This window comes from Homalodisca vitripennis, chromosome 7 (genome assembly GCF_021130785.1).
Source record: "Homalodisca vitripennis isolate AUS2020 chromosome 7, UT_GWSS_2.1, whole genome shotgun sequence".
Classification (NCBI taxonomy): domain Eukaryota; kingdom Metazoa; phylum Arthropoda; class Insecta; order Hemiptera; family Cicadellidae; genus Homalodisca; species Homalodisca vitripennis.
In genome coordinates, this window is record NC_060213.1 from 119,295,883 (window position 1) to 119,320,047 (window position 24,165).

General features: G+C 35.9%; 1 protein-coding gene across 1 annotated transcript in view; it reads left to right on the top strand.

Annotated features, from left to right (window-relative positions):
• The first annotated feature begins 8,228 nt into the window (after nt 1-8,228).
• The window catches only part of LOC124366240, a 28,319-nt gene continuing 12,382 nt past the window's right edge, over nt 8,229-24,165 (top strand). Inside the window, exons 1-4 of the mRNA XM_046822635.1 lie at nt 8,229-8,563; nt 11,631-11,895; nt 14,081-14,259; nt 18,513-18,618. Of these exons, the coding sequence (XP_046678591.1) occupies nt 11,633-11,895; nt 14,081-14,259; nt 18,513-18,618 (548 nt within the window). The 5' untranslated portion in view covers nt 8,229-8,563; nt 11,631-11,632. The remainder of the gene's footprint in view (nt 8,564-11,630; nt 11,896-14,080; nt 14,260-18,512; nt 18,619-24,165) is intronic.

Here is a 24,165-nt window from a genome sequence, read left to right on the forward strand (position 1 = left end):
CAGAAGAAGGAACTAGCTTTATTGCAAACCGTTGTTCCCGTTCTCGCAATATATTTCTTTCCTTTCTTGTACTACTCGTCTATGTTTTCGTCTCGCACCGCACTAAAATCCGATACTTTGCATACTTTTAAACACCACATACTTATATAAATATATAATTACATAACATTGTTTTGTTCGTTTATTTAATTTCGACTGCCATGCATGATCAATATTCATGTTGAGATTTATCACTGTGAAAAAAGTAGCAATCAACCATTTCCGCTCGCTTTTTAAAGGTTATTTGCTCTAACATATTTCATGCTCATAGTTTATTTTTGAGCTGATCTCATTTCACTTTCCAAACTGCTCATCAAAGAGGATTTGTTTATTCGTTTAACTGTTGTTTCCCAGTACATTGCTTAGTTGGTCAATTCATCAGAGTTGTCCAGCATAATGATTATTAATTTTTTATTATTTACTTTTGACTTTTGAAAATAATTGCTTTAGAATTTTTAGAGTAAAAATTTTGATATAATTTCTCTTATATATAAAAAATCGATCATAAACTTAGTGGAGATTTTTCATTAAGATGTCAGGAAACGAAAGTGCTGATTTTCAAGCTATGGTCAATCAGATTGTCAACAACAGCATCATGGCAGTAGAAGAAGAGAATTCACGTCTGAGGCAAGAGTTTGAAGCAGATAATAAACGCCTGAGACAGGAGATGAGTGAGATATCAAGGCCTAGCAACACGTCAGATCAAGGTGAACGTTTGCCCTTCAACAACACATCAGGTTCCACTGCTGGCAGCAACGTGGTAAGATAAGTACCATTACCCAGTAAGCTGAAGCTTGATGGCAACACGAGAGAGAACATTCAACACTTTAGGAAGATGTTCAGCTACTATTCCTTAGCAACCAGGCTTTGTGACGAGGACCACTCTGTTGAAGTAGATTCAATGATGGCCGTTTTGCGATGAGGCCAGCAATATCATTTACATGTAGATGGATGAACCTGAGAAGACAACGGTGAATGAGCTGCTACGTGTTCTGGAACAGAAGCTAACTTCAGACTCGGATATTCGGTAAGAGAGGTACTGGTTTAAATCGACCAGGCAGGAGACGGACGAGACATGCCAAGAGTACCACATAAGGCTCATGATTCAGGTGAAGCTGTGTGGCTTAAAGTAAATGGAGGATGAGATTATGTTAGACAAGATCGTTTGTCAATAAAGGACCTAAAGCAGCCTGAAACATTGTAGCTGAAAAAAATTGTCACTTTGGTCGACGCTGTTCAATTGTGCAAAAGCAGCGAGGAGCTGAAACAACAAATGAGCAAGATGCAAGATCTGAACAATGAAATCAACAAGATAGTACCCAGCAGAGATCACTTCTGGCTGGTTTATACCTTCCAGTTGAACCCACCACTGGGCACAGCAAAAGCCGATGTGTCACTTCAATCAAACCTTATGGATCTCCAGGAGCGGCACATCACTAACCGCATATGTCGAGATTCTGGGGTTCATGGGCAATTCGATAGGTCTAGTCTACTGTGGGAGATGACTGTTGTAGTTGGTGGGGTTTGTTCTCTAACCTCAGAGGTTCTTGCTAACCTCACCAAGGGTATGCCACCCCCTGCCTATTTTGACTGCAGAGGCTGGTTCAGAGCTGGCCTTCCCTTCTTCCAGGGGGACATGACTTTGAGATGTAGTGCCCTAATTCTTCCTCATGGATTTTGATAGGAGGCGGCCCTACTCCCTAACCTTACCCATCCTGAATATCCTGTCACTCCGGAAGCAGCGCAAAGGTTCTTACAGGACTAAGTGCAATTTATAAGCTTCTTGTCCTAAGAGAACGAATAAAAAGATGCAAGATCTGAACAATGAAATCAACAAGATACATGCTGAGTCCTAGATCAAAACACATGAAAACTGTATGTGTTTGCATTTTAAAATTTTAGAACCCATCTCCTGTACTGTACATAGAATTCATGACAATATTTTCTGTTCTCAAAGGTAGATTTTGTGAGGAACCGTTAGTTCACTTTTATACTCTATGATAATCCGCTCTCTCGTAATCGGTTGGAGACATACTATATCAAACAATCTAAATATGAGTTTCAAATACAGACAACTGGTACTATACACACTCAACGAGATTATAGTTGAAATTTTTTAAATTGATAACGTAGGAAAAACAGCAGAATATATAAACGTAAAAAACAATATGGCAGGACTAGAAATCCACGAATAAAACAACTTTGGTATCAATTTAACATATCAGTCGATGGAGTAATAAAACAGTTTTACGCCTAAATAAACAAAGCGGCTCTCTACTGTAGTCTGGTATCGCGTAATGAAATATTGGCTATAGAGCAGTGTTATCTCTATTGTACAGCTACAGGTCTGCCCGTCCATAGTATGATCCATAGTACACATTTAGCAAATATACATAAATCAATATTTTCAGTGTTTTATAATTCAATATTTTCACGTTATATTTTAAAGTGTTAACATGTAATATTTTAATAACTTTTGCTTTATAAACATTAAACAAATAAGGCTTGCATAAACAAGCTAATTCTAAAAACGCCTATGTTAAATAATAACTGATGTATCGCAAAATAAAAATATGAGTACATTATAGGGGTTCTTTGTTAGAATTTTATGGACTTAGGTTTATTTTAATGTTTACAATATTTAGGTTCTAATTAATTCGTTTTAAATATTAGTAGTTAAAGTGACCCAACTGCAAAAAAAATTTACTTGGCGTTTTGTCAGCTAATGTAACCGCAAAGGCCTTAAACCATGAGTTGTCATTTTTTTAATTTGTTTGAAGCATCAAATGTTTAAAACATTCTCTTCGTGGTTTGTTATTTGGGTTAAATGTGATGATGTTTAGAACACCGAATTTGAGCACTTTTAGATATTTCCTATCGTATTTTTCACGTTCTATAATTCTCACATGTAATTTATTGTTTGTGTGTTATTTATTTGATGGGTTGGTTTTTACAACTCATTGCCTAAGAGATATTAAAGGTTCTAAAGGCGCCTGTTTTGCAGTATTTTCTGCTCAATCGTGTAACTTTTACATTAATTGTTTTCACGCTCAGCATGTCCCTGTCACCATGCTTATAATTAGTCATTATTAAATTAATTAACTACATCATTATTCTCATTCTTTCATTATTTTCAGTTATAACTGACTGACATCATCCACTTAGAACAAAATTCGACTAAACTTTACGAGCTCTTTGCTCTTTTAAACAAAGAATATTAACAGTAATGTTTCGCTGATATTTTTAATTTTTGTTTATGATCTAGGCCTACTATGCGCTTTAAAGTTTTTGACACCTGACACAAATAACTGAAAACCATTAAAGTAAAACAGACATGTGGTATTTGTTGTGATTTATTAATTTAATTTATTGTCATTATTTGTTTAAGCAGATTAATATATATATATATATATATATATATATATATATATATATATATATATATATATATGTGTGTGTGTGTGTGTGTGTGTGTGTGTGTGTGTGTGTGTGTGTGTGTGTGTGTGTGTGTGTGTGTGTGTGTTTTTTTTTATCATTTCTTTAAAGCAGTATGGTATAAATTATTATATTATGAGTAATGTATTTCCCGTTGAACACTAACAAGTAAATAAAGGGAATTTTGATGTGTTTAAATTAAACATAAGGCATAGTTTACTTTAAACCAGAAATACGCTCGCCATACCAAGTGTCGTGAAAAAACATAATGAGACACGTATTGTTGATTATGCAGAAATTAAGTTTTATGCCAATTTAAACTCAATAGCCTGATTTCTTTTTTGAGAAATTCTGCGGCTGTATTGAGTCGTAGCCTATTGCTTACACATTGCAGCAATCTCCATTAAATTTTTAGTTATACAGTAAATTATTCAGGGTGGGTCAATATTATGTTACGGGCCAACTTCTGAATATATCCCAGGACACTTCCTGAGTGATACAGTAGAATAATCAGGATGGTTAATATTGTGTTACGTAGTATAACGACTTGGATTGTAGATATTGATATTCCAGAATATTAATATTTAAATTATCAATGAGACATCCAAGACGATATAAAATATTTTTTGATTAGTAAGCTCTGAGTAAATATTCAGTACAATTTATTACTAAATTGTTAACTATTAAATATTATCTGGTTTGTCTAAAATAAAAATCACAGTTCTAAATAAAAATAATGGATTTATTTTAAACTGACAAATTAATAAGTTCAAAGTATAAGAATTTTCATCACTCTATTTTCCACAAAGAATTGACAAACCATTTAGTAAATTTAAAAGTTCCTTTGGCAATAAATAAAAATATTAATCAAATATACCACACTAAAATCAGAGCTGTCTTCTAAAATAAAATAATAAAGTTTTAAAATAAAAATCAAATACCACGTGGAAATAACTAAAATAAAAATGTTCACTTCTAAGTTCACTCAAAATTCAAAATAAAAATATTGACTTCTCTTTCCACTAGTTGAACCTTAAATTTCAAGTCTCTGCAATTCAGATTACAACTCTCTCAAACAATCATTAATGTTCAATTAATTTCCAATTAATAATTCACAACAAAACAGTTCCAATTAAATATTAATAAATTACTACTTTTCCAAATCTCAATTAAAGTTATTAACAAAGTTCAATTTTAATTCACCTTTCTTGCAAGTATGAACCAAATGTAACGTGGATGATTCTATTACGCTCTATTGTTCGTCGAGAACTAATTATGCAGATTTCTCTGTAGTTTCTGAATTTAATTTTTTCCTATAAAAAGATAACAAAATTAATTTAATATCAGATCTGGAAGACTATTTCAATAAAACGTACAATAAATTTGGTACTTACCTCAAAATCCCTCGCGGAAAAAAATTTAAGAAACACGGCGCACTGTAATCAACTTAACTCACGAAAATAACCAAAAGAAGGGCGAAAATTATGAGTTGGCGCTTTTATACTCCCCCCTCTAATCAACTTTGCTGGACATCCGCGGTGTTCTCTCATTGGTCCAGCTGTATCAAACAAGGAGAACAATAGTCGTAACAAGACAAGTTCTAATCAATTCAAGGCAGTCAACCTGCCTTCCTAACAATTTAAAACTACCAGTACTAACTTGCTAAAGGATTACATGTTCGTTTTTACCCTGACTTTTCACAATCTAATTTAAAATTAAATCCCAATATTTCGTTCCCAAAATTTTCATTTAATTTAAGTTTTAATAAAAAATACTAACCAATGTAGCTTTAAAAACGCTACACGTAGCAACTCCTGAAGATATCACACGACACTTCCTGAGTGAATAATCAGTATGGTTAATATTGTGTTGAGTGGCAACTCCTGAAGATATCACACTACACTTCCTGAGTGATACAGTTGAATAATCAGGATTGTTAATATTGTGTTACGTGTCAACTCTTGAAGATATCACACGATACTTCCTGAGTATAGTTATCACGATGGTTAATATTGCGTTAAGTGGAAACTCCTGAAGATATCACACTACACTTCCTGAGTGATACAGTTGAATAATCAGGATTGTTAATATTGTGTTACGTGGCAACTCCTGAAGATATCACACGACACTTCCTGAGTATAGTTATCACGATGGTTAATATTGTGTTAAGTGGAAACTCCTGAAGATATCACACGATACCTCCTGAGTGATACAGTAGAATATTCAGGATGGGTACAGATTGTAGTACGTGCCTGAGCGACGAAAAATGCCTTGCTCCTGTGTTCCATAGAATTGCTAATCTTGTTACTCTACAGGATTGTGGTGAGATTCTGATAAAGACAGTTGTTCAACAGGGACGCTTTGTGTTTTCTTTATCAGTTTGTGATTCTGGAACTTCCTCATTACACAACTTTTGGTTAATTGATATTTAGACAGAGTTAACTGCTTAATATTAATTAGGTTTAAATCATAAAAATCTAGATTTAATGATATCAATTTAATTGTGCTGCATCTTGTAATACATTTTAAGATCCTCTATGGTTTAATAATTTAGGATACTACGTTCTGTTTTCCATCTATGTTTATTTGTTTAGTTTTTCGAACATAACCTAACTGTTAGTGATAAAATAAACAAAAAACTTGTGTTATAACACTATTATGTCTGTTAGCTTATTAGAACAGGATATGCTAAGGATCCTGTATTAAGATACAGAAGGATATTGAAGAACGGATAATTAATGCGATATTCTCTCTTGCTCAAACTTGATTAGCTATGGTTGGCAGATGGACGAGCTCCTCATGTGTCACCTGAATGGGGTGATCACAAGCTGCGGAGAGAAAGAGTGGGGGCAGAGCCGAGCAGTACCGACAAACCCGAACATGCGGCTGATAGCGACCTCAGTTCGGAACGGTTCTGATTTCTATTATCTATTACGAATTAATGAGTCGTTTTATATCCGAACATATCTGCAAAACATAGAAAATTATACATATAACGTATACTACATTAATGTTTATCGAATTAATTATATTAATATTGAACTTTCTTTATAACTCCAAGGACACTTGACAATTTGTGAGACGGTGCACAACGAATAAAGTGTCATAATTTCATAATATTTTGCATATAGGCTTAAAACGACAGTAAATATATTTTTTTTTTTTATTGGTAAGCTATTTAACTTAATAGGGCAAAAGCAACATATTATAATGTGGAGTCCTTAATTGGTAGTAAATAAATTAATAATTACGCTACAAAAGCTGTAATAAGAGTTATGTAATAGCTGTAATAAATTAAAGAAACTTGTGAGTAAATATTCGACCTAAAACATAATTATAGAATTGTGACAAAATAAATGACAACTACCTGACTTAAATACCTAACGTAGCACGTGACATCATTAATAAATACATTTCCTAATTATACCATAGTAATGTAACTGACAAATTCTGATTAAGATCATATACGAGTATATGTTTGGTTTTCAATTTTAAATACTACTTTTATGGTTGCGTAGAAATATCTATGTAATACATTATGATGAAAATATTTAGTCCTACTGATCTCAAATGCTACGAATATACAGATTTATGATACAATTACATTTACACTAATTTATACAATTTATTGAAGTCTCCCGTTGTCACTTAGAAGGCTTAGCCTAATTCCAGAGAAATTTCTATCTTCTTATCCTCTGTGAGGCCTCTCTGCGAGGGTTTTTTGTTCTTTTTGGTGGAAAACGTCTCTGTTTAGTAACATTGGTATTGCCTGGTTGCCTTCTGTTACACTCTTCTTCCTAAAATATAAAGTCGATAAATTTGAAAGAATTTTCCGTGGCATAGGTTTGAGCTGCTATTGTTTTAATTTTAATTCAATTTAAGTTTTACTATTAAACAATAAACAAATGTAATTTAAATATATGTATACTGTACCAAACTACTGAATAATTTAGAGTATAAGCTAAAAACACAGTGGTACATTTTAAGAGGTTTGTCAGTACTGTTAGTAGTTGCCTGTTATTAATTAATAACACGCAACGTAATTACGTTGTAAAATCAAGGTTTAATTAAATCAATTTAATTGTGCTCCATCTTGCAACAACCAGCTTTGAAAATGTAATTTAAATAAATGTATGCTGTACGAAAGTACGGAATGGTGTTTAACACAGAGTATAAGAAAATACAGTGATACCATGTTAATGGGTTTGCCAGGTACTGTACTGAACTGAATTTAAATCCAGAAGAGTACGGAGAGAGAACGCGCGGACTGCTCATTCCATTCCACTATTCCAATACAGGGGCTATCTGTAGTTGGCAGGAGGGGCCCTCTCCACCCCCACTCTTTCTCTAAGCAGCTTGCGATCACCCCATCCAGGTGAATCATGAGGAGCTCGTGGCCGACGGGGCTCCCTCTACCTCCATCCCCACTCTTCCTTTCCGAAGTCGCTGATCAGCTATGATATAAGGTGTCCCCTGAGAATCTTGTTAGCACGGACTGTGTTCGATGTTTCATCGGTTTTGCTGGCTGGCTAAAGCTAAAGCGTGGGTAACAGTTAAACGGCCTGGACTCGGCGGACTCCCGGTCGGTAGGTCTGTTCTGTTCTGTTCCGTTCCGAGTCCCACCAGTCACAGTTCTCGGGACCTATTAAGACCTGTTAAGAGAAACTGATCGATAACAGGTCTACCTGTTACTTTAATTATCTGTGAAAAAATAACAGTTCCGTTATTTCGGACCCATCACTAACTATTCACTATTCATCGTGTCAGTGTGAAAGGTATTCTATGATTGTATAGATCTTCGTGCCGGTAAAATATGTGAGTGTTCAGTAAAATTCCGTCCGTTTAAAAATAACGTGTGTGAAAGAAGACTAGACATTCCAACAATATAATAACTTCTACAGAACCTCATTCTTTGAGAGGCAACTGGTCTAGCTTTATACAGTCACAGTTTGTATTGCTCTCCCCGATTAATTTCAGAAAGTATTAGACCCAGCAAAAGGTTTGGAAATATGGTGATAGACCTAATTACACTATAAAGCTAGACCAGCACCATAGTTTCAGGAACCTTGTAAGGTTAGGAATAAATAAGGTTAGTTTTTAACTTAGTTGAATAGCCACCTATTATTGTTTAAATGACTAAGTTTATTTTTATTTTGGAACCACCCTTTTAATCTGTTTTAAGTATTTGTTGACCATTGACCACAACTTAACTCTACCCGACCATTACATATTAAGTTTAACAACATCGCTGGGTCACTAGTAATATAACTGACTAACTTAAGGACTGCTGGAATAGCAGTAATGTGCATCGTTCGCAGGCAATATATTACACTTTACTTCTAGTTACAGAATAGCCTACATTGTTCACCACAGCTTCATTGTGACTTAAGTCATGTACCAATTTAAAGATAGCCGGAATAGCAGTAATGTGCATCGATCATAGTCAATATGTTACACTATTTATCACTAGTTACAGAATACACTGTTAACATCTTCACTGTGTCAAGTCATGTACCGACTTAAGGACAACCAGAATAGTAGTAAGTACTGTGTATCCACCGTAGTTGTGTTAAATGTAAATGCGAAATTAATAGCCTGCTATTATAAGCTATCAAGAGCAGATAACGTTGAAAATCATAGATAACTAGAAGCACAGTATACAAATATAACCACAAATTGACATTTACATTTCAATTATTAAAAAATAGTGTTTTGCATCTCTTGGAAACCATATATATTTCATTCAGGACGACAAGCAGATAAGTTAATAACGTTGAAATTGTTATTCTTTTAAAATAGAGGCATACTTGGCTTGATCTGCAAGTGTGACTTTGTCAGTGTTTTTATGAAAAAAGATTTTGATTAGGTTTTACAACTTCAACTACTAATTTTTATGTATGTACAACCTACTTACAAACCTTGTGGTAAAATGTCACACTCCTAAACATCAGTTTTCTGGTTTAAAAACCACATGAGCACACTTGTTCAATCTTAGAAATACAATGTCCAATTTTTTAAATACAAAATTTCTTTTCGTCTTACGGCTTTTTGATACATCTAGACAATTTTCTAAATTCGCAGAACTAGTTAACGGTATTATTAGTGTTGATCTGGCGGTGGTTGAACCATGGTTATCAAGTAAGCACAGTAATGATCATGGAACGCTCAGATAGCTATTGGTTGAAAATAACACCACTGGCAAATATGTATAACAAGAAGTATGCAAACAAACATTTCCATTTTCAGTTTAAAAAACATTGTTATATGTGATCATCCTCCATTAAAACTAACAAGGATTGTAAAATGTTCTTTTTAAACATTTCACAGAAGTCAATTTATAATGTCCTTCTAAGAATGAACCTGAGACAGATCTACCCAAATATGACTAAAGAGCCCATGAAAAAGAGCCATGTTATTCCTGTGTATGCCAAAAATGACATCTTGATACACATAAAATCCTGTCAAGTTGTGGAATCATATTACTGTAGAAAGGATTTCTCTTAAATATATTTGGTACTTTGGTAAAATTCAGAGGTCACTATTTTAGGAATAGTTCCATACCATGACCTTAAAAACTACATTATTAGAAAGAACAGACTTTATTTCACTTACTGTGAAAATTTCATGTCATTTTGATGATCAGTTCTTGTTGTCTGCCTCCCAAAAGGAAGCAATGTTGGGGGAAGGAGGACTCTGTTCCTACCTATTTTTTATTAGGGTATAGTAGGTAAATACATACGTATGTATTGTATCGATTAAAAGGTAACGAGCGCTCATGTGATCTGAGCAAGAAATTAGGTACTATCTCAAGGGATGTTTTCTTTATTCGCTAGAAGTGTAGGATGGTACAGAAGGCGCCGCTGAAGCCAGGGGAATTTCCGATCGGCATTTTCTTAACCTCGGATCACATACCAAATCATCCAACTTTTCTGAAGTCTGATCACATTGGCTTGTAATCTGAGGTCGGAAAGTACCTAATGGAAATGTCCCTGGGCTTCAGTAGCCTCCGGAGTAATATCCTAGCTTTCCTGCATTTCTGGCAAAAAAAAAGAAAATACATCGCTCAAGATGGTACCCAAATTCAAGCTCAGATCATGTGAGTGCTCATAAAGGTTATCTTTCACTTAAGTAATACTAGTAACATATTTATGATAACCTTGTCTAAACCTACATATATAACCTAATAACAAATAGTGGATATGGACAGAATGTCCTGCTCCTCCTCGCCAACATTGCTTCTTTTTAGGAGACAGAAACAAGGACCGATCGTGAAAATGACATAATTTTCAATGGTAGGTTGAAATAAAATCTGTTCTTTATAATAATGTAGTTTATTTTAGATCTTCGGTAAGAAAAACATTTCTAAAATAATGGCCTCCGGATAATACTAAAGTACCAAATATTTCAATTCAAAGATGCTCTCTCTTTTTCTTGAAAACCATCATGGTAATGTCATTAAAGACATTATGAATACATGGATATTTTTTTAACTGAATTTAACATGAACTTACATTTTTATAAAAGTGGTAACTGTGACATTTGTAAAGTCTTAGAAAGAAGTTACTCTATAAGAAGCAAGAAACAAAGACCATGAAAACTCTTATACTATTCACTGTATCGGCTTCTACTTACAGACTTATTAACTTGTCCAAGATCTGAGATGAGCAGATTATTTTTTTATTTTAGTAATTAAGTTTGATCAAAATTAGTTCAGTCTCAGAACCCATTCTGTAACAGACAGTTCCAGCTTTAAACACTTAGTTTTATGAGATGAGAATATTTGGTACTAAAATTTTTGCTCACATTTTAGTAATCATTGACATCCAAACTTGGAAAGTGTTGCCTACTTCCTTGCAATACTCTTCTATTCTATTTGAATAGTTTCTATGCTTCCTTGAACATGCATATACCATGTTATTCATCTACAATGTTAAGTTATATTTTTTATTTAAATTCTTTAATCCCTATACTTTCAAACTTTTCTCCTCCACATGCCATTTTCTAACGTTGTAGCATGGATTCATTTATGCAGTGGTTTTTCCACTTTTCTTTGACTGTTTTACAGTGGTTTATTGACGTAAGCATCTAAAGGTAGTAATCATTGTAATAGACACAAGTAAGCTGAGCTGTTTGTAATGATACATTGTATGTTTCAGAGATGGATCGAGTCGGAAGGGGTAGATCAAGGGGAGGACGAGTGCTGCAGGTCTCAGAACTGGGTCGAGGTATGGGCCATGGCAAGATCATGGCCGGGCGCGGAATTTATGTGGTGACCGACAATGATCACATCAAAAGCAATATCATTTCTAACAAGACAGAATCTGAGCCTTTGGAAGAACAATTGTCTCAGCTAGTAAAGACTGAGACAGGTTGTTTTATCCGCATCACTTTGGACTATTTCACCTCCAATAGTGACATACAGTACGTATTATTTTGTCCAATAGTGTCTCACAGTATTATTTTAAACCAAATTCATGAAATATTTACTAAGATCTCCCTAGATCCGGTACCGTAGTAAAAGTTCAAAATGGTCACCTTGTTTTCAACACTTTGCAAGCCTTTTTATTATAAAATCACCAAAAATATATACATTTCCCAAATAATGTATTACTACATATTGTTTTATTTAAAAAAATTTAGATTATAGGTGTAATGTGTAAAATAGTAAATGATAATCACAAAAAACAATTTTATTATATAAATGAAAATGTTTTAGAAGTTGCACACTAAATTTCTAACTTTAACCCTCTTTTAGGAATGGTAAGATCAATATTTTAAAATCCAAGATATACAAAATGATCACAGTTTTGTAAGGAACAAATATACATATTTGGTTTAAGAAAACACTAAAGGAGCAATTTAAAAAAATGTGATAAATCTTGTTGGGCTTTGGATGAATTGCAGACCAAATGGGTGTATTCAGTGATATTCACAAGGGGTTTTGACTGAGTCACCCATAGTGTTCTTGTATAAAAATGATCTATTTCAATTTTTTTAACTGAGGCAATGAACTGGATAAAGTCTTAAATGGAAGAAAGATAACAGTGAACAGGTATTTAAAAAAAAATAATAAGCTTAGAGTGCCTCAAGGTTCAATATCGGAGCCTATTTTATTTTTGCTTTATGTTAATGATTTGCCAAAATATGTTTCACACGATTTAATATTATATGCAGATACCATAACAGCAATTATAAAAGCTACGAGGTGTGTTCAGAAAGTAAGTACCGTTTCATTCTACTGCCATCATAGTACTGCAATCGGTGTTCCACGCATGTGCACTACTCATCCTTGTTGACTGGCTTCTATGTTGTGTTTTCAGGTTTCTCTGAACGTTTAAAATGATTACAATTAGTAATCCCGCAGATTGTGAGATTCGATCTGTAATAAGATTTTTGAACATAAGGAATGTGAAACAGGCTGAAATTTATCGTCAACTTCGAGATGTTTACGGGGAAGACGTGATGAGTGAAGGAATGGTGAGAAAGTGTGTTAGAATGTTCCATGATGGTCAAGCATTGTGCATGATGAGAATCGGAGCATCAGCCTTATTTTGTCACCGATGATTTGGTAAGGGCAGTTGACGAAAAAATCCAAAAGAACAGACAGACGTTTCACTATAACAATGCTATCTGATGATTTCCAACAAATTTCACACACTCTTGTACGAAATTGTTATGGACCGCTTCTTCTTCTATGGGGTGGCCTCCATGCACAAGAACAATTGCCGAAGAAATAAAAATTCAAGACAACAATGTCTGCACAAAAAATTATGTGCACTGTCTTTTGGGATCAGAAAGGTGTTTTGCTCATAGATTTTTCCCAAAAGGTGAACCATTAATGCGAACAAGGTATTGCGAAACCTTAAGAAAACTAAGATGGGCAATTCAAAACAAACGGAGAGGAATGCTCAGTAACAGAATTGTGTTGCTCCATGACAATGCTTGGCCCCATACCTCTGGCGACACTCAAACATTGGTTCGACAATTTTGTTGGGAGCAGTTTGGTCACCTGCCCTTCAGCCTAGGCTTGGCACCGTCTGACTACCACTTGTTCCTGCACATGAAGCGTGAGCTAGGAGGCCAACGCTTTGAAACCGACAAAGTTGAAGTGAAAACTGCCATGGAGTCGTGGCTACATTCGTCGGCAGGAACCTTCTGCGAAGAGGGTATAGACAAATTGATCACTCGCTATGACAATATAGTGTTTGAACATCAGTGGAAACTAGGTATGTCAAAAAATAGTTTAAGGTTTGGACTTTCATGTAGAATTAAAATTGTGTTGAAAAAATTATTTTACTTTCAAATTGTGGTACTTACTTTCTGAACACGCCTCGTAGTTTTGATTTTAGAGAGTGTTAGTTTGTTATTGTATTATTTGCATTTATGGCAAGGTTTAATTACTTAAATACTTTTTATGTGTAATATCAAAAAGTATTGACACCATTTAATATTTGTTTACAAAAACGAATAAGGATAATTTGCTTTAAAGTGAACTGTAAATATTAAACTCAATTAAAATTAATATCCATGTTATTAATAAGTAAGTACAAGAGTTAAATTTTTGGGAGTACTCACTTTTAAAACTGATATCTTATGTGTGTTCTAGGTACTACACAGATAAAGTAATGGACAAAATATTGAAAAGTAGTTCATCTTTTATGGTGGAACAGTTTTCTATGTGTTTCAAGCTGGTGACATTGTTGGAAACTTATGGGGAAGATATAAAAAAGAACATGTTTTTTAGGCTTCAAAACACCTTCCAAGACGTACAGATCCTCATGCAAGGTATGTTCGCTAAAGATCACATTTCTTTGCAATAATAAACATTAATCTTACGTTATAACTTTAATATAATTTTACACCATTTAACAGATTTAAAGTATTTAGTATTAAATTTGTATATTTTAAAAGTTCTGTTGTATTTTTAGTCTGAATCTAAATGTACTTTTTTACTTCTCAGACATAATTTGAGTAATTCATTTTTTTTTAAATTTCATTGGGCTTATACATAGAGAAAATTGTATTAAAATTACCGAGCCATAATACTAGCTATCCATTTTTCCAGTGCTGTCAGACCTATTTTGGTTGATTTTAAAAGGTTTTAATAAAATGGTTTGATACATGTTGTTTTCACTCAAAAGTGTGTTTGATGAATATTGTAATTTTCGGCATTAAATGTAGAATTTGGTTGTATTATTTATAAAATGTGTTATCTCGTGCATAAAGAAAAAATTTTAGGTGAACTGCAAGTTTTAAATTACCTGTTTCCCAACGAAAACATTTTTAAGCGCAATCTGACAGAGCTAATACATATATAAGTAAGCTAACATTATAAAACATATAATAATTATTTATTATTCTTTAGTAAAAGGGGTGTACCATCTAGTTCACTTGTTTTATTGGCTGAGCGAACCAATCAAGTGTTTTGTTTTTGTACTTTTGTGAGTGTAATATGCCATGTTACACTTCATTTTGATGTCCGGAACCCAATTATATTGGTATATTTTTTTAACTTTGTATGGTTAACCATATCTACAGGGGTGAACCAAAACATTAAAAAAATTGTTTTTCCCTTTATTTTACTACTAGCTGTTACCCGCGGCTTCGCACGCAATCTTAGAGCCAAAGTCCTTATATTACTTAGTAAAAGCAATTATGATGTAATATGATGGGAGTCCTATAAAAATTTTAAAACGTAAGTAGGCATACATCAGGCAGATATTATTTAAGTTCGTGATAAATAGTATCATTATTTAACTTAATTATTGTATCATGTTTGGCACGTGTAGGAGCATTTCTGGTTCTAATTAATTATATACATAACGTCACAGCTGAATCTGCCTTGTCATCCCGATCAAAAAAACACAAATCTCAGATCACACAGGTCTCTGAAACTTACTTCGGTCAAAAAGCGTATATTTCCAGCCCTTGTCATATATTTCAGGTCTAAGATATTTCCAGTACTATAGTAGAGTTTGCCTTGTTGTTCTGACGAAGAAGAAATATATATATATATATATCTATATATATAAAAATGAAACTGTTCGTGTGTAACAGCATCACTCACAAACGGCTGGACGGATTCGCCTAATTTTTTTTTTTAATTTGTTCGTCTTGATCTGTAGAAGGTTATAGGATACTTTTTATCCCTTTCCCGATTCAGGATTCCGCCCCACTGGTTACAGAAATACCCGTAAGAAATGCATTGCAGCAAACATATGTTATTAAGTGAAAGAGTCTTTTCAAATTTTTAATCAGCTGTTCTTTGTAAACATATATAATGCGACAAAAAATTGTTGTTATTTTTGACAGTAACTAATTAAACATAAATATTTTTGACGTTTCTATGTAAACAAACATTTTTTGACATTTGAAGCAACGATTTTGTCGGGAACATCTGCCGGGGAAGATGTCTTCATCCCTCGCATCCCCTTAATTCCATCCGACTTGCCATTTGAATTTAAGAGACTTCAGTTCCCCGTTCGACTTGCGTTCGCAATGACGATTAATAAGGCACAAGGACAATCACTTAACGTCGCAGGAATCCATCTGGAACCCTCATGTTTCTCGCACGGTCAATTATACGTCGCTTGCTCAAGAGTCGGAAACCCGAAGAACCTTTATATTTATGCTCCAAATAATACAACTAATAACGTTGTTTACCAAAACGCATTAAAATAAACAAAAAACTTTTATAATAGATTTTATGATATGCTACGATGTATTAGTAGAGCAATAAATTAATTGGAAAAACGTATAATAAAATTAGTATTTCTTTTCGATGCTTGATTGATGTAGCCCTCTCTACTGCCACGCGAGCGGAGCCGCGGGTTTAGGCTAGTATATATATATATATATATATATATATATATATATATATATATATATATATATATATATATATACTTACGTAGGACCGAGATGCCTACTTCGGTTAAATAGTGTCTACTTAAGACCATTTAAATTCACTTACCTACTATGTCACAGTTTAGCTTTCCATATTGCCTCGATCAAATTTTATATACGTTCGATTATCTAGTTCTCGGAAATCTACTTTGGTCAAAATCGTGTTGACATAGTTGAGTTTGCTAGGACTGAAAAGCCTATTACGACCTAGGGGGAAGTCCTACCTACTTCTTATGTACTTCCGGTATAAGGGGGAAATCCTTAATAAGGTTATGCAACATTCCAAAATAATCGTTATTAAAGTTTTGCATTACACTTGTGTTTTGGACTGTAGCCAGGGAAAGAATGAATCGTTAAGGTATGTTAGTATTCATTTCTCTGTTTTTCCGTAAGCCATAAAATGTAATATCATAATGTCAAAGAAGCCCACCAGTTTAAAGTAACTCATTTGAAAAGATTCATAACTTTGTTCATTAGGGTTAGTTTTATAACAGTATTTAATTAATTAGATGATTTTAATTCGTCACTGGCGCAATCTGGAGTAAAATTTATATATTAATATTTTATTTACTATCTGCATTACATGATAAAATTCAAATGTAAACAGATGTTTCTGAAAGTTTGTCGAACTATAGCTGTCAACAGCTGTCAAAATACGTTTTGTTCTTATCATAACATTCGAATGTAAACAAACTAATTTTTCAATTTGAATTCCACTTTGTTTGGTGAAATAAATGTGTTATGGGTGGTATAAAGTACTCTAAATATTAATTCAAACCAAAAGCTATACCTGTTCCAAATTTCAGCACAATCCGTATTGCAGTTTCAGCGTGATTCGAGGACAAACCTCAAAACATCAAAATATCCAAACATTCAAACTTTCGCATTTATAATATTAGTGGGATAACTCCTTCACCATCTTGAAACTATTATATACTTAATTTATAAACAAACACTCCAATAATTATTAAATTGTATTTTTGTTTTGTGTTTGTTTATAAATTAAGTATTATATTCCAATAAGAAAAAGCTGGTAGAATGTGTGGTATGGCAAAACTTTAAATTACTAAAAAGTCTTTTTTCCTGACATTTAATTTGATGTGCAACATGGCATAGTTTCCTATTTAAAGTTTTGAATATTCTATTTTATTCCAACTTGCTTTTTGTAAATTAAGAAAACAGGAAAAAAGGGCAATACTTCATAATTTTTAACAAATAAATGTCGTTATGAGTTTGAATTAAAAATATTGTTTCTCTATAATGTACAAAGGAGTTATGATAAAATAAAGGTTACACATTGTTTAAAAAAACGTTTTGTTACACCCTGTATATGTATAACTATAAATAAGAGTCCTGTGCTAAAATAATCATGGTTTAGATACCTTTAGAATGAGGTTTTCACTTTGAACATTTTACAAACCCAACCCCCATATTCCTAAAAGTGCCAATTTGGAGCATGTGGCAGACTTTTTTTAAGTTATTTGCAGTCAAAAATGTGGAGTTAAACTTGAAAGAAATATTCTGATAATATTCTACTAATTCGTATGGGCATAAATGTATTAGCCCAGGTGCGTAGGACTGTTATAAAACCCATCTCAGTTATCTTGTGATAGAACTAGACTTATGGGACAAAAAATACTAATTACAATGGCCATAAATATACTATTCTGAACATATTTTCTTGATCGTGAAAACAAGGCAAACTCGCCATTGGCGTCGGAAGTATAATTAACTCGAACTAGAATTGTTCACACACATGCAAAGCCTACAAAATTGCTTGGGAAGCTGCAAGTAAACTGCTAGTTGGCAATAACTTTAATTTTATCCAGCAGCAGAGAGAGTTCAGTCTCAGCTTGTCTGCTGTAGTACGCTTGTACCTCACCTGACTGTGTGGTGAATGTCAGATATAAGTTAGAAATTTTTGACATGTGATAGTTACTTATGCTTCTGTTTTATGATTTTTCAATTTGAAGAAGAGGGCAGGTACATTTTAAAGGCAATGTTTCTGTCACTATAACACCAACAATATTCATAACCTGTTGTCAATAATGAAAAATAAACAGACAACTAATGGTTTTTATCTCTGTTACATTTGAAATGTACAAGTATTAACAACATTTTTTGTAATGAAGATCACGACTGTCTCAGTGAAGAAGAGAGAGATAAAGTGCGTAACGTCTGTGAACTCTTGGGTCAGTTGTACTTCCGATTCCGGATACAGCTGGGATTTTTCAAGAGGTAAAAGTTTTTCTTCTCACCATAAAAATAAAAAATTATTGTAAATTTAATAAACCCTGAACATCTTAAGAATCAAGTCAAAACTTCTTACACATTAATAGAATACAATTTTGTAAGCGTCACTGTAGGTGTATTAGCTTAAATAAGATGTTAATCTTTTTGTACAGCTAAGATTAACAAGTAAGTAATCCTTTAGCAAATCTAATTACAGCATATTACCAGAAATCAAATTCAGACAGAGTATACAGGGTGTTTAAAAAATGGGGAGACATATTTGTAAATATGAATTTATGAATGAAAATAAACAAAAAAGGTCCTGTAACGTTTATTTAGTTAAGTTTAGAGTCTGTTTTTAATGTAAAAAAAAATCATAATTCAGTATCGGTTTAAGTATTGTAATTGTAAGCATTGCAATTTGAATGTTTATATGTCTTATTACATTACTTTCTGCTGAAATAATAATTAAAAAATGGTGGCCTTTGTAAGATGACACACCTGCCAATATTAAGGGCTCTTGACAATGATACGTGGATTAAAAATTGTGGTATAAATACACATTGTGGGCACCTGTAGTATAGTTGTCCAATGTTTGGTGGTGGGTATACATTTTTTAAAACAACTAAATGTTCAAAATATTTGTTTTATAGACCGGATTACTGATCGTTTTATATTAAAAGATGACTATAAATTGAAATTGAGAATTAAGAACAGAAATTTAAGTACAAGAACAACAAAAAAAGAACTATAACAGCCCTTCTTACTCGTAGTTTATTACTATATAACAACATTTTGTGGTAGAAAGGGGGTGAGGAGGTTTAAAAATGCACTAATGAACTTAAAGAAAAAAATGCTCCATGCAATGCATTCATGAAATGCTTGTAAGCGAAGTGAACAGGTTTGAAGTACCCTTACATGTGAGTTCCTGAAGGCTCTTAGACTAGCTTATAAATAGTTCTTCCAATATTCCCTTTTTTTCCTTGGTGCTTCCTTGCTTCCTGCTTTTTAGCAGCACTGCCCTTGAAACTTATTTTGAACATTTAAAATCACAGGTCAGTCAGGAGAATACCCTCACTGCCAACAGGTTTTTGTGTTTTGAATCAAAGACCAAGTAATGATTGTTTCTGACCGACCATTTGGTAAGACATGTGCTGTTTCCGTCATCAAACGCATAAGCCCACTGGCTCTGATGACTATCAAAGTCCCCTATAAAGACAACGGGATGTTTGAAAATTGGAATTGTGTTTTCCTGTCTTTTATAGGTTGTCACACAGTAAACTTTATGTCCAATTTGCTTTGATAAGCAATATCCAGAGATATTACCTCTTGTATTATTTTCACTTTGGAACTAATTCTGCAGTGTAGTGAGTGCTTAAGTGTACAGTACGTAGCCTGATCTCTTCTGTAAAATTAGAGTGTTTCCACTGATCCCTGTCACCCTGAAACCCAGTACAGATTTTAATTCAGGGATACTGCTGGCACTCGTTTCCTGTCTGGCAAAAGTGATATATCACCTGTCACCTTGAAATCCATTATAAATTTTATCTCAGGGCTACTGCTGGCCCTCTCCTGTCTGGCAAGAGTAATGTATCCAGGGAACATCCAGGACTGTATTTCAGTACCTGTCCCCCTGAAATACAGTAGAGATTTTACGTCAGGGCTACTGCTGGCACTCGTCTCCTTTCTGGCAAGAGTAATGTATCTATCACCTGTCCCCCTGAAATACAGTAGAGATTTTACGTCAGGGCTACTGCTGGCACTTGTCTCTTGCCTGGCCAGAGTAATGTATCTATCACCTGTCCCCCTGAAATACAGTAGAGATTTTACGTCAGGGCTACTGCTGGCACTTGTCTCCTTTCTGGCAAGAGTAATGTATCTATCACCTGTCCCCCTGAAATACAGTAGAGATTTTACGTCAGGGATACTGCTGGCACTCGTCTTCTGTCTGGCAAGAGTAATGTATCTATCACCTGTCCCCCTGAAATCCAGTAGAGATTTTACATCAGGACTACTGCTGGCACTTGTCTCTTGTCCGGCAAGAGTAATGTATATATCACCTGTCCTCCTGAAATCGAGTAGAGATTTTAGGTCAGGGATACTGCTGGCACTCGTCTCCTGTCTGGCAAGAGTAATGTATCTATCACCTGTCCCCCTGAAATCCAGTAGAGATTTTACGTCAGGGCTACTGCTGGCACTTGTCTCTTGTCCGGCAAGAGTAATGTATCTATCACCTGTCCCCCTGAAATCCAGTAGAGATTTTACGTCAGGGCTACTGCTGGCACTTGTCTCTTGTCCGGCAAGAGTAATGTATCTATCACCTGTCCCCCTAAAATCCAGTAGAGATTTTACGTCAGGGCTACTGCTGGCACTTGTCTCCTGTCTGGCAAGAGTAATCCCTCACTGTCACCCTGAAATACATTAGAGATTTTACATCAGGGCTACTGCTGGCACTCGTCTACTGTCTAGCAAGAGTGATGCATCACCTGTCACCCTGAAATCTAGGCTAAAATAACTGTTCTACTCAACCTGGAAAAATCTGTTCCATTCCGTATACATACAGGCGTTGGGAAGAATATTTGTAACTGTTGGGTTTACTGATGGCACTCGTCTCCTGCCTGGTAAGAGTGATGTTGTACGGGGCAGAAGTTAAAAATTAATAATCGGAGGACCAATTATGAAAATAAAAATAAAACAATGTGCAGAATGGCGGAAAGTGGGCAGGTAACAAGAGGTGAGAGGAGAATACAACACAAGTGATGGAGTTTTAACAGTACCTTGGAAAACTCGCTGTGTGTAGAGATCCACAGGGGGAAGCAGCAACGACAGGAGTGCTTAGGCGCGACGTAATTGGCGCGTAGCGAACGGGCGTCACCGCTGGCGGCCGCGGTAGAAACGACGAATAATCCGCACTGGACACTGTCTTCTCCACTAATACCCTGAAATTACCTCCAAAGGAGTGTGAGAGGAGGATGGTAATGCACATTAAAGAAAAACACTTGAAAACAAAGTCAATACGAAAGGGTCGAGCACAAAGAGTGACCCACGAACTGTAGAGCTACATGGTCTCCCGGCCGATGATTCCACTCAGAATGCCGGGAAGCGGCTCGCTCCAGGGGACGCTATCGCCCTGGTTGGTTAGAGGGGTATCTGCTATTCGCCGAACGGGCAGCAGTCGCAAAGCGGAAAGAGCGCCCAGAATACTTCAAGGACAGGACCCTTTAAGATATCAGGGGGTGTGGCGCTGATTGGAACAGCGGACGACTGATTTGGGACCACGCTCCCTCTCTCTCTTATACCTAAATGCGTCTGGGCTAGATTATGCTTATCTATATATAAAATTAAATATTGAACATACCGGCGGCTTTGAATCATCAGGATTCAACAAATCAAAGTGGCATGATCGAGAAAGAACATGAGAAATAAAGCTAAAGACTAACATCTTAAACTAGGTCTTTAACTATCTATCTAAAGTGTTGAGATAGACTTAAGCTATTGGTGACAAGAACGGCAGCAGGAACACTTTGACTGCCGGGCGTGTGAAGGTACCTTGGGGGGTCTTGAGTTCTACCACACGCCACTACACTGTCACGTCCAGGGAAAAGCTTAGTTATATTCTAGCGAGGGGCCAACACAGCGAGGGAGAGTCTTGTTGGACCAATACTAGATCGCCAACTTGTAAATTTCGGGAGGGCCCGCTCCCACTTAAGTCTTTGCTGGAGGGAATGGAGGTACTCCCTGCTCCAGCGTTTCCACACTCGCTGGGAGCAAGCCTGCACTAGCTGCCAATGAGCCAGCCTGTTATCCGGCAAATCTGCAAGGTTGCGTTCGGGCACAGCCACTAGCGGCGCTCCAATCAGGAAGTGCCCCGGAGTGAGAGGTTGTAAATCGTTGGGGTCACTGGAGAGCGCAGTAAGCGGGCGGGGAATTCAAACATTGCTTCCACCTGGCAAGTGAGGGTGGTAAATTGGGCAAGAGTGGGAACATAGGTGCCCAGGAACTCTTTTCAAGTGAAATTTGGCGCTCTTAATGGCGCTTTCCCAGAGGCCGCCATGGTGGGGAGCTGCAGGGGGGGTTTAAAATGAAAGTTAATTTTCTGGCCGAGGGAAAATTGGTGAATTTGGAGCTTGCCAGAGGAAGTGATTAGTTGCTGTAAAGAGTTTCTCGCACCAACAAAGTTTGTACCACAGTCACTATAGATGTCGGTACATAGGCCTCTACGTGAAACAAAACGTGTGAGTGCGGCTATAAATGCGTCCGTGGACAGATCAAGTGGCGACTTCTATATGTACAGACTTAGTCACTAGGCACACAAAGAGACAGATGTAAGCTTTAGTGTGTCGGATAGAGCGGAGGTTGTGAATCTTGACGTTGAAGGGACCACCATAGTCAATGCCTGTCGACAAGAAAGGTCGAGCGGGAATTATGCGGGCTTTGGGTAGATCACCCATGAGAGGGAACAAAAGGCTTGGGTCTTTGTTTAAAGCAAGGGAGGCATTGAAAAATGCGCGAGCGCACCACACTACGAGCAGAGAGAATCCAGACATGCTGGGCTAAAAGGGACATGGTTAATTGAACCCCTGAATGTAAGTTTTTGTAGGTGAGTGTGGTCTATTAGTAAGTTAACAAACATGGTGAGATTTAGGCAAAATACAGGGGTGGCGCACTTCTTCCGTCAATGTCAGCAAGCTTTAGTCGACCACCAACACGGAGGAGTCCTTCAGCATCAATGAAGGGAGCAAGGCGCTGTAGCTTGATGGAGCAGTTCTTGTTGTCTCGAAGGGCTGCCAGGTCATCAGGAAAAGATTCTCGTTGAACTAATTGGAAGAGGCGAAGTTGAGCAGCTCGCACCTCGACGACAGAAAGAGGACCCACATGATGTTCTTGCGGCGGCTATGAGAGACGAACCGGAGGAGATACGCCAACACATGGAGCAGCTTGGTCCAGGAGGAGAAACGAGTGAGTAGATCCCAAGGAGGCTGGGAGGCTGCAACGAAGACGGACAGCGGAACGGGCTTCAACTCGTCCAAGGAAGAATCATCGAGCGGAGAAAAACTGGAAAGTGGGCCAATCTGGAGGAGGTAGTTGCAGCACCACAAGGGTCCGTGCCACCAAAGAGTGTGGATGAACAAGTTCCGAAGGGAGGATCCCACGAGAAGCACAGTCTGCAGGGTTGTCAGCACTAGACACATGACGCCAAGAAGAGGGAGGAATGAAGCTCTTGGATTTGAGCTACACGATTCGCTACATACGTTTTGAGGAGGCGGTAAGGGAGAGTATGTATCCAGGACAGAGTCACAGTCGAATCACACCACAAAGTTGTAGAGTCAATACTTAATACACTGGAATACTGAGACTGTACATAATGAACTAAATTAGCCAGGAGGTGAGCCGCGCCACAACTCTAATCGCGGCAAAGTTACTCGTTTTAGCGGGGCAGCACGAGTTTTTTGAAATTATTTGGGTCACACTCACTTCACTATCAGTGTTTATGCACCTTATATACACAACAGCGGCGTAACCGGTCTCGGATGCGTCCGAGAGAACCATGTA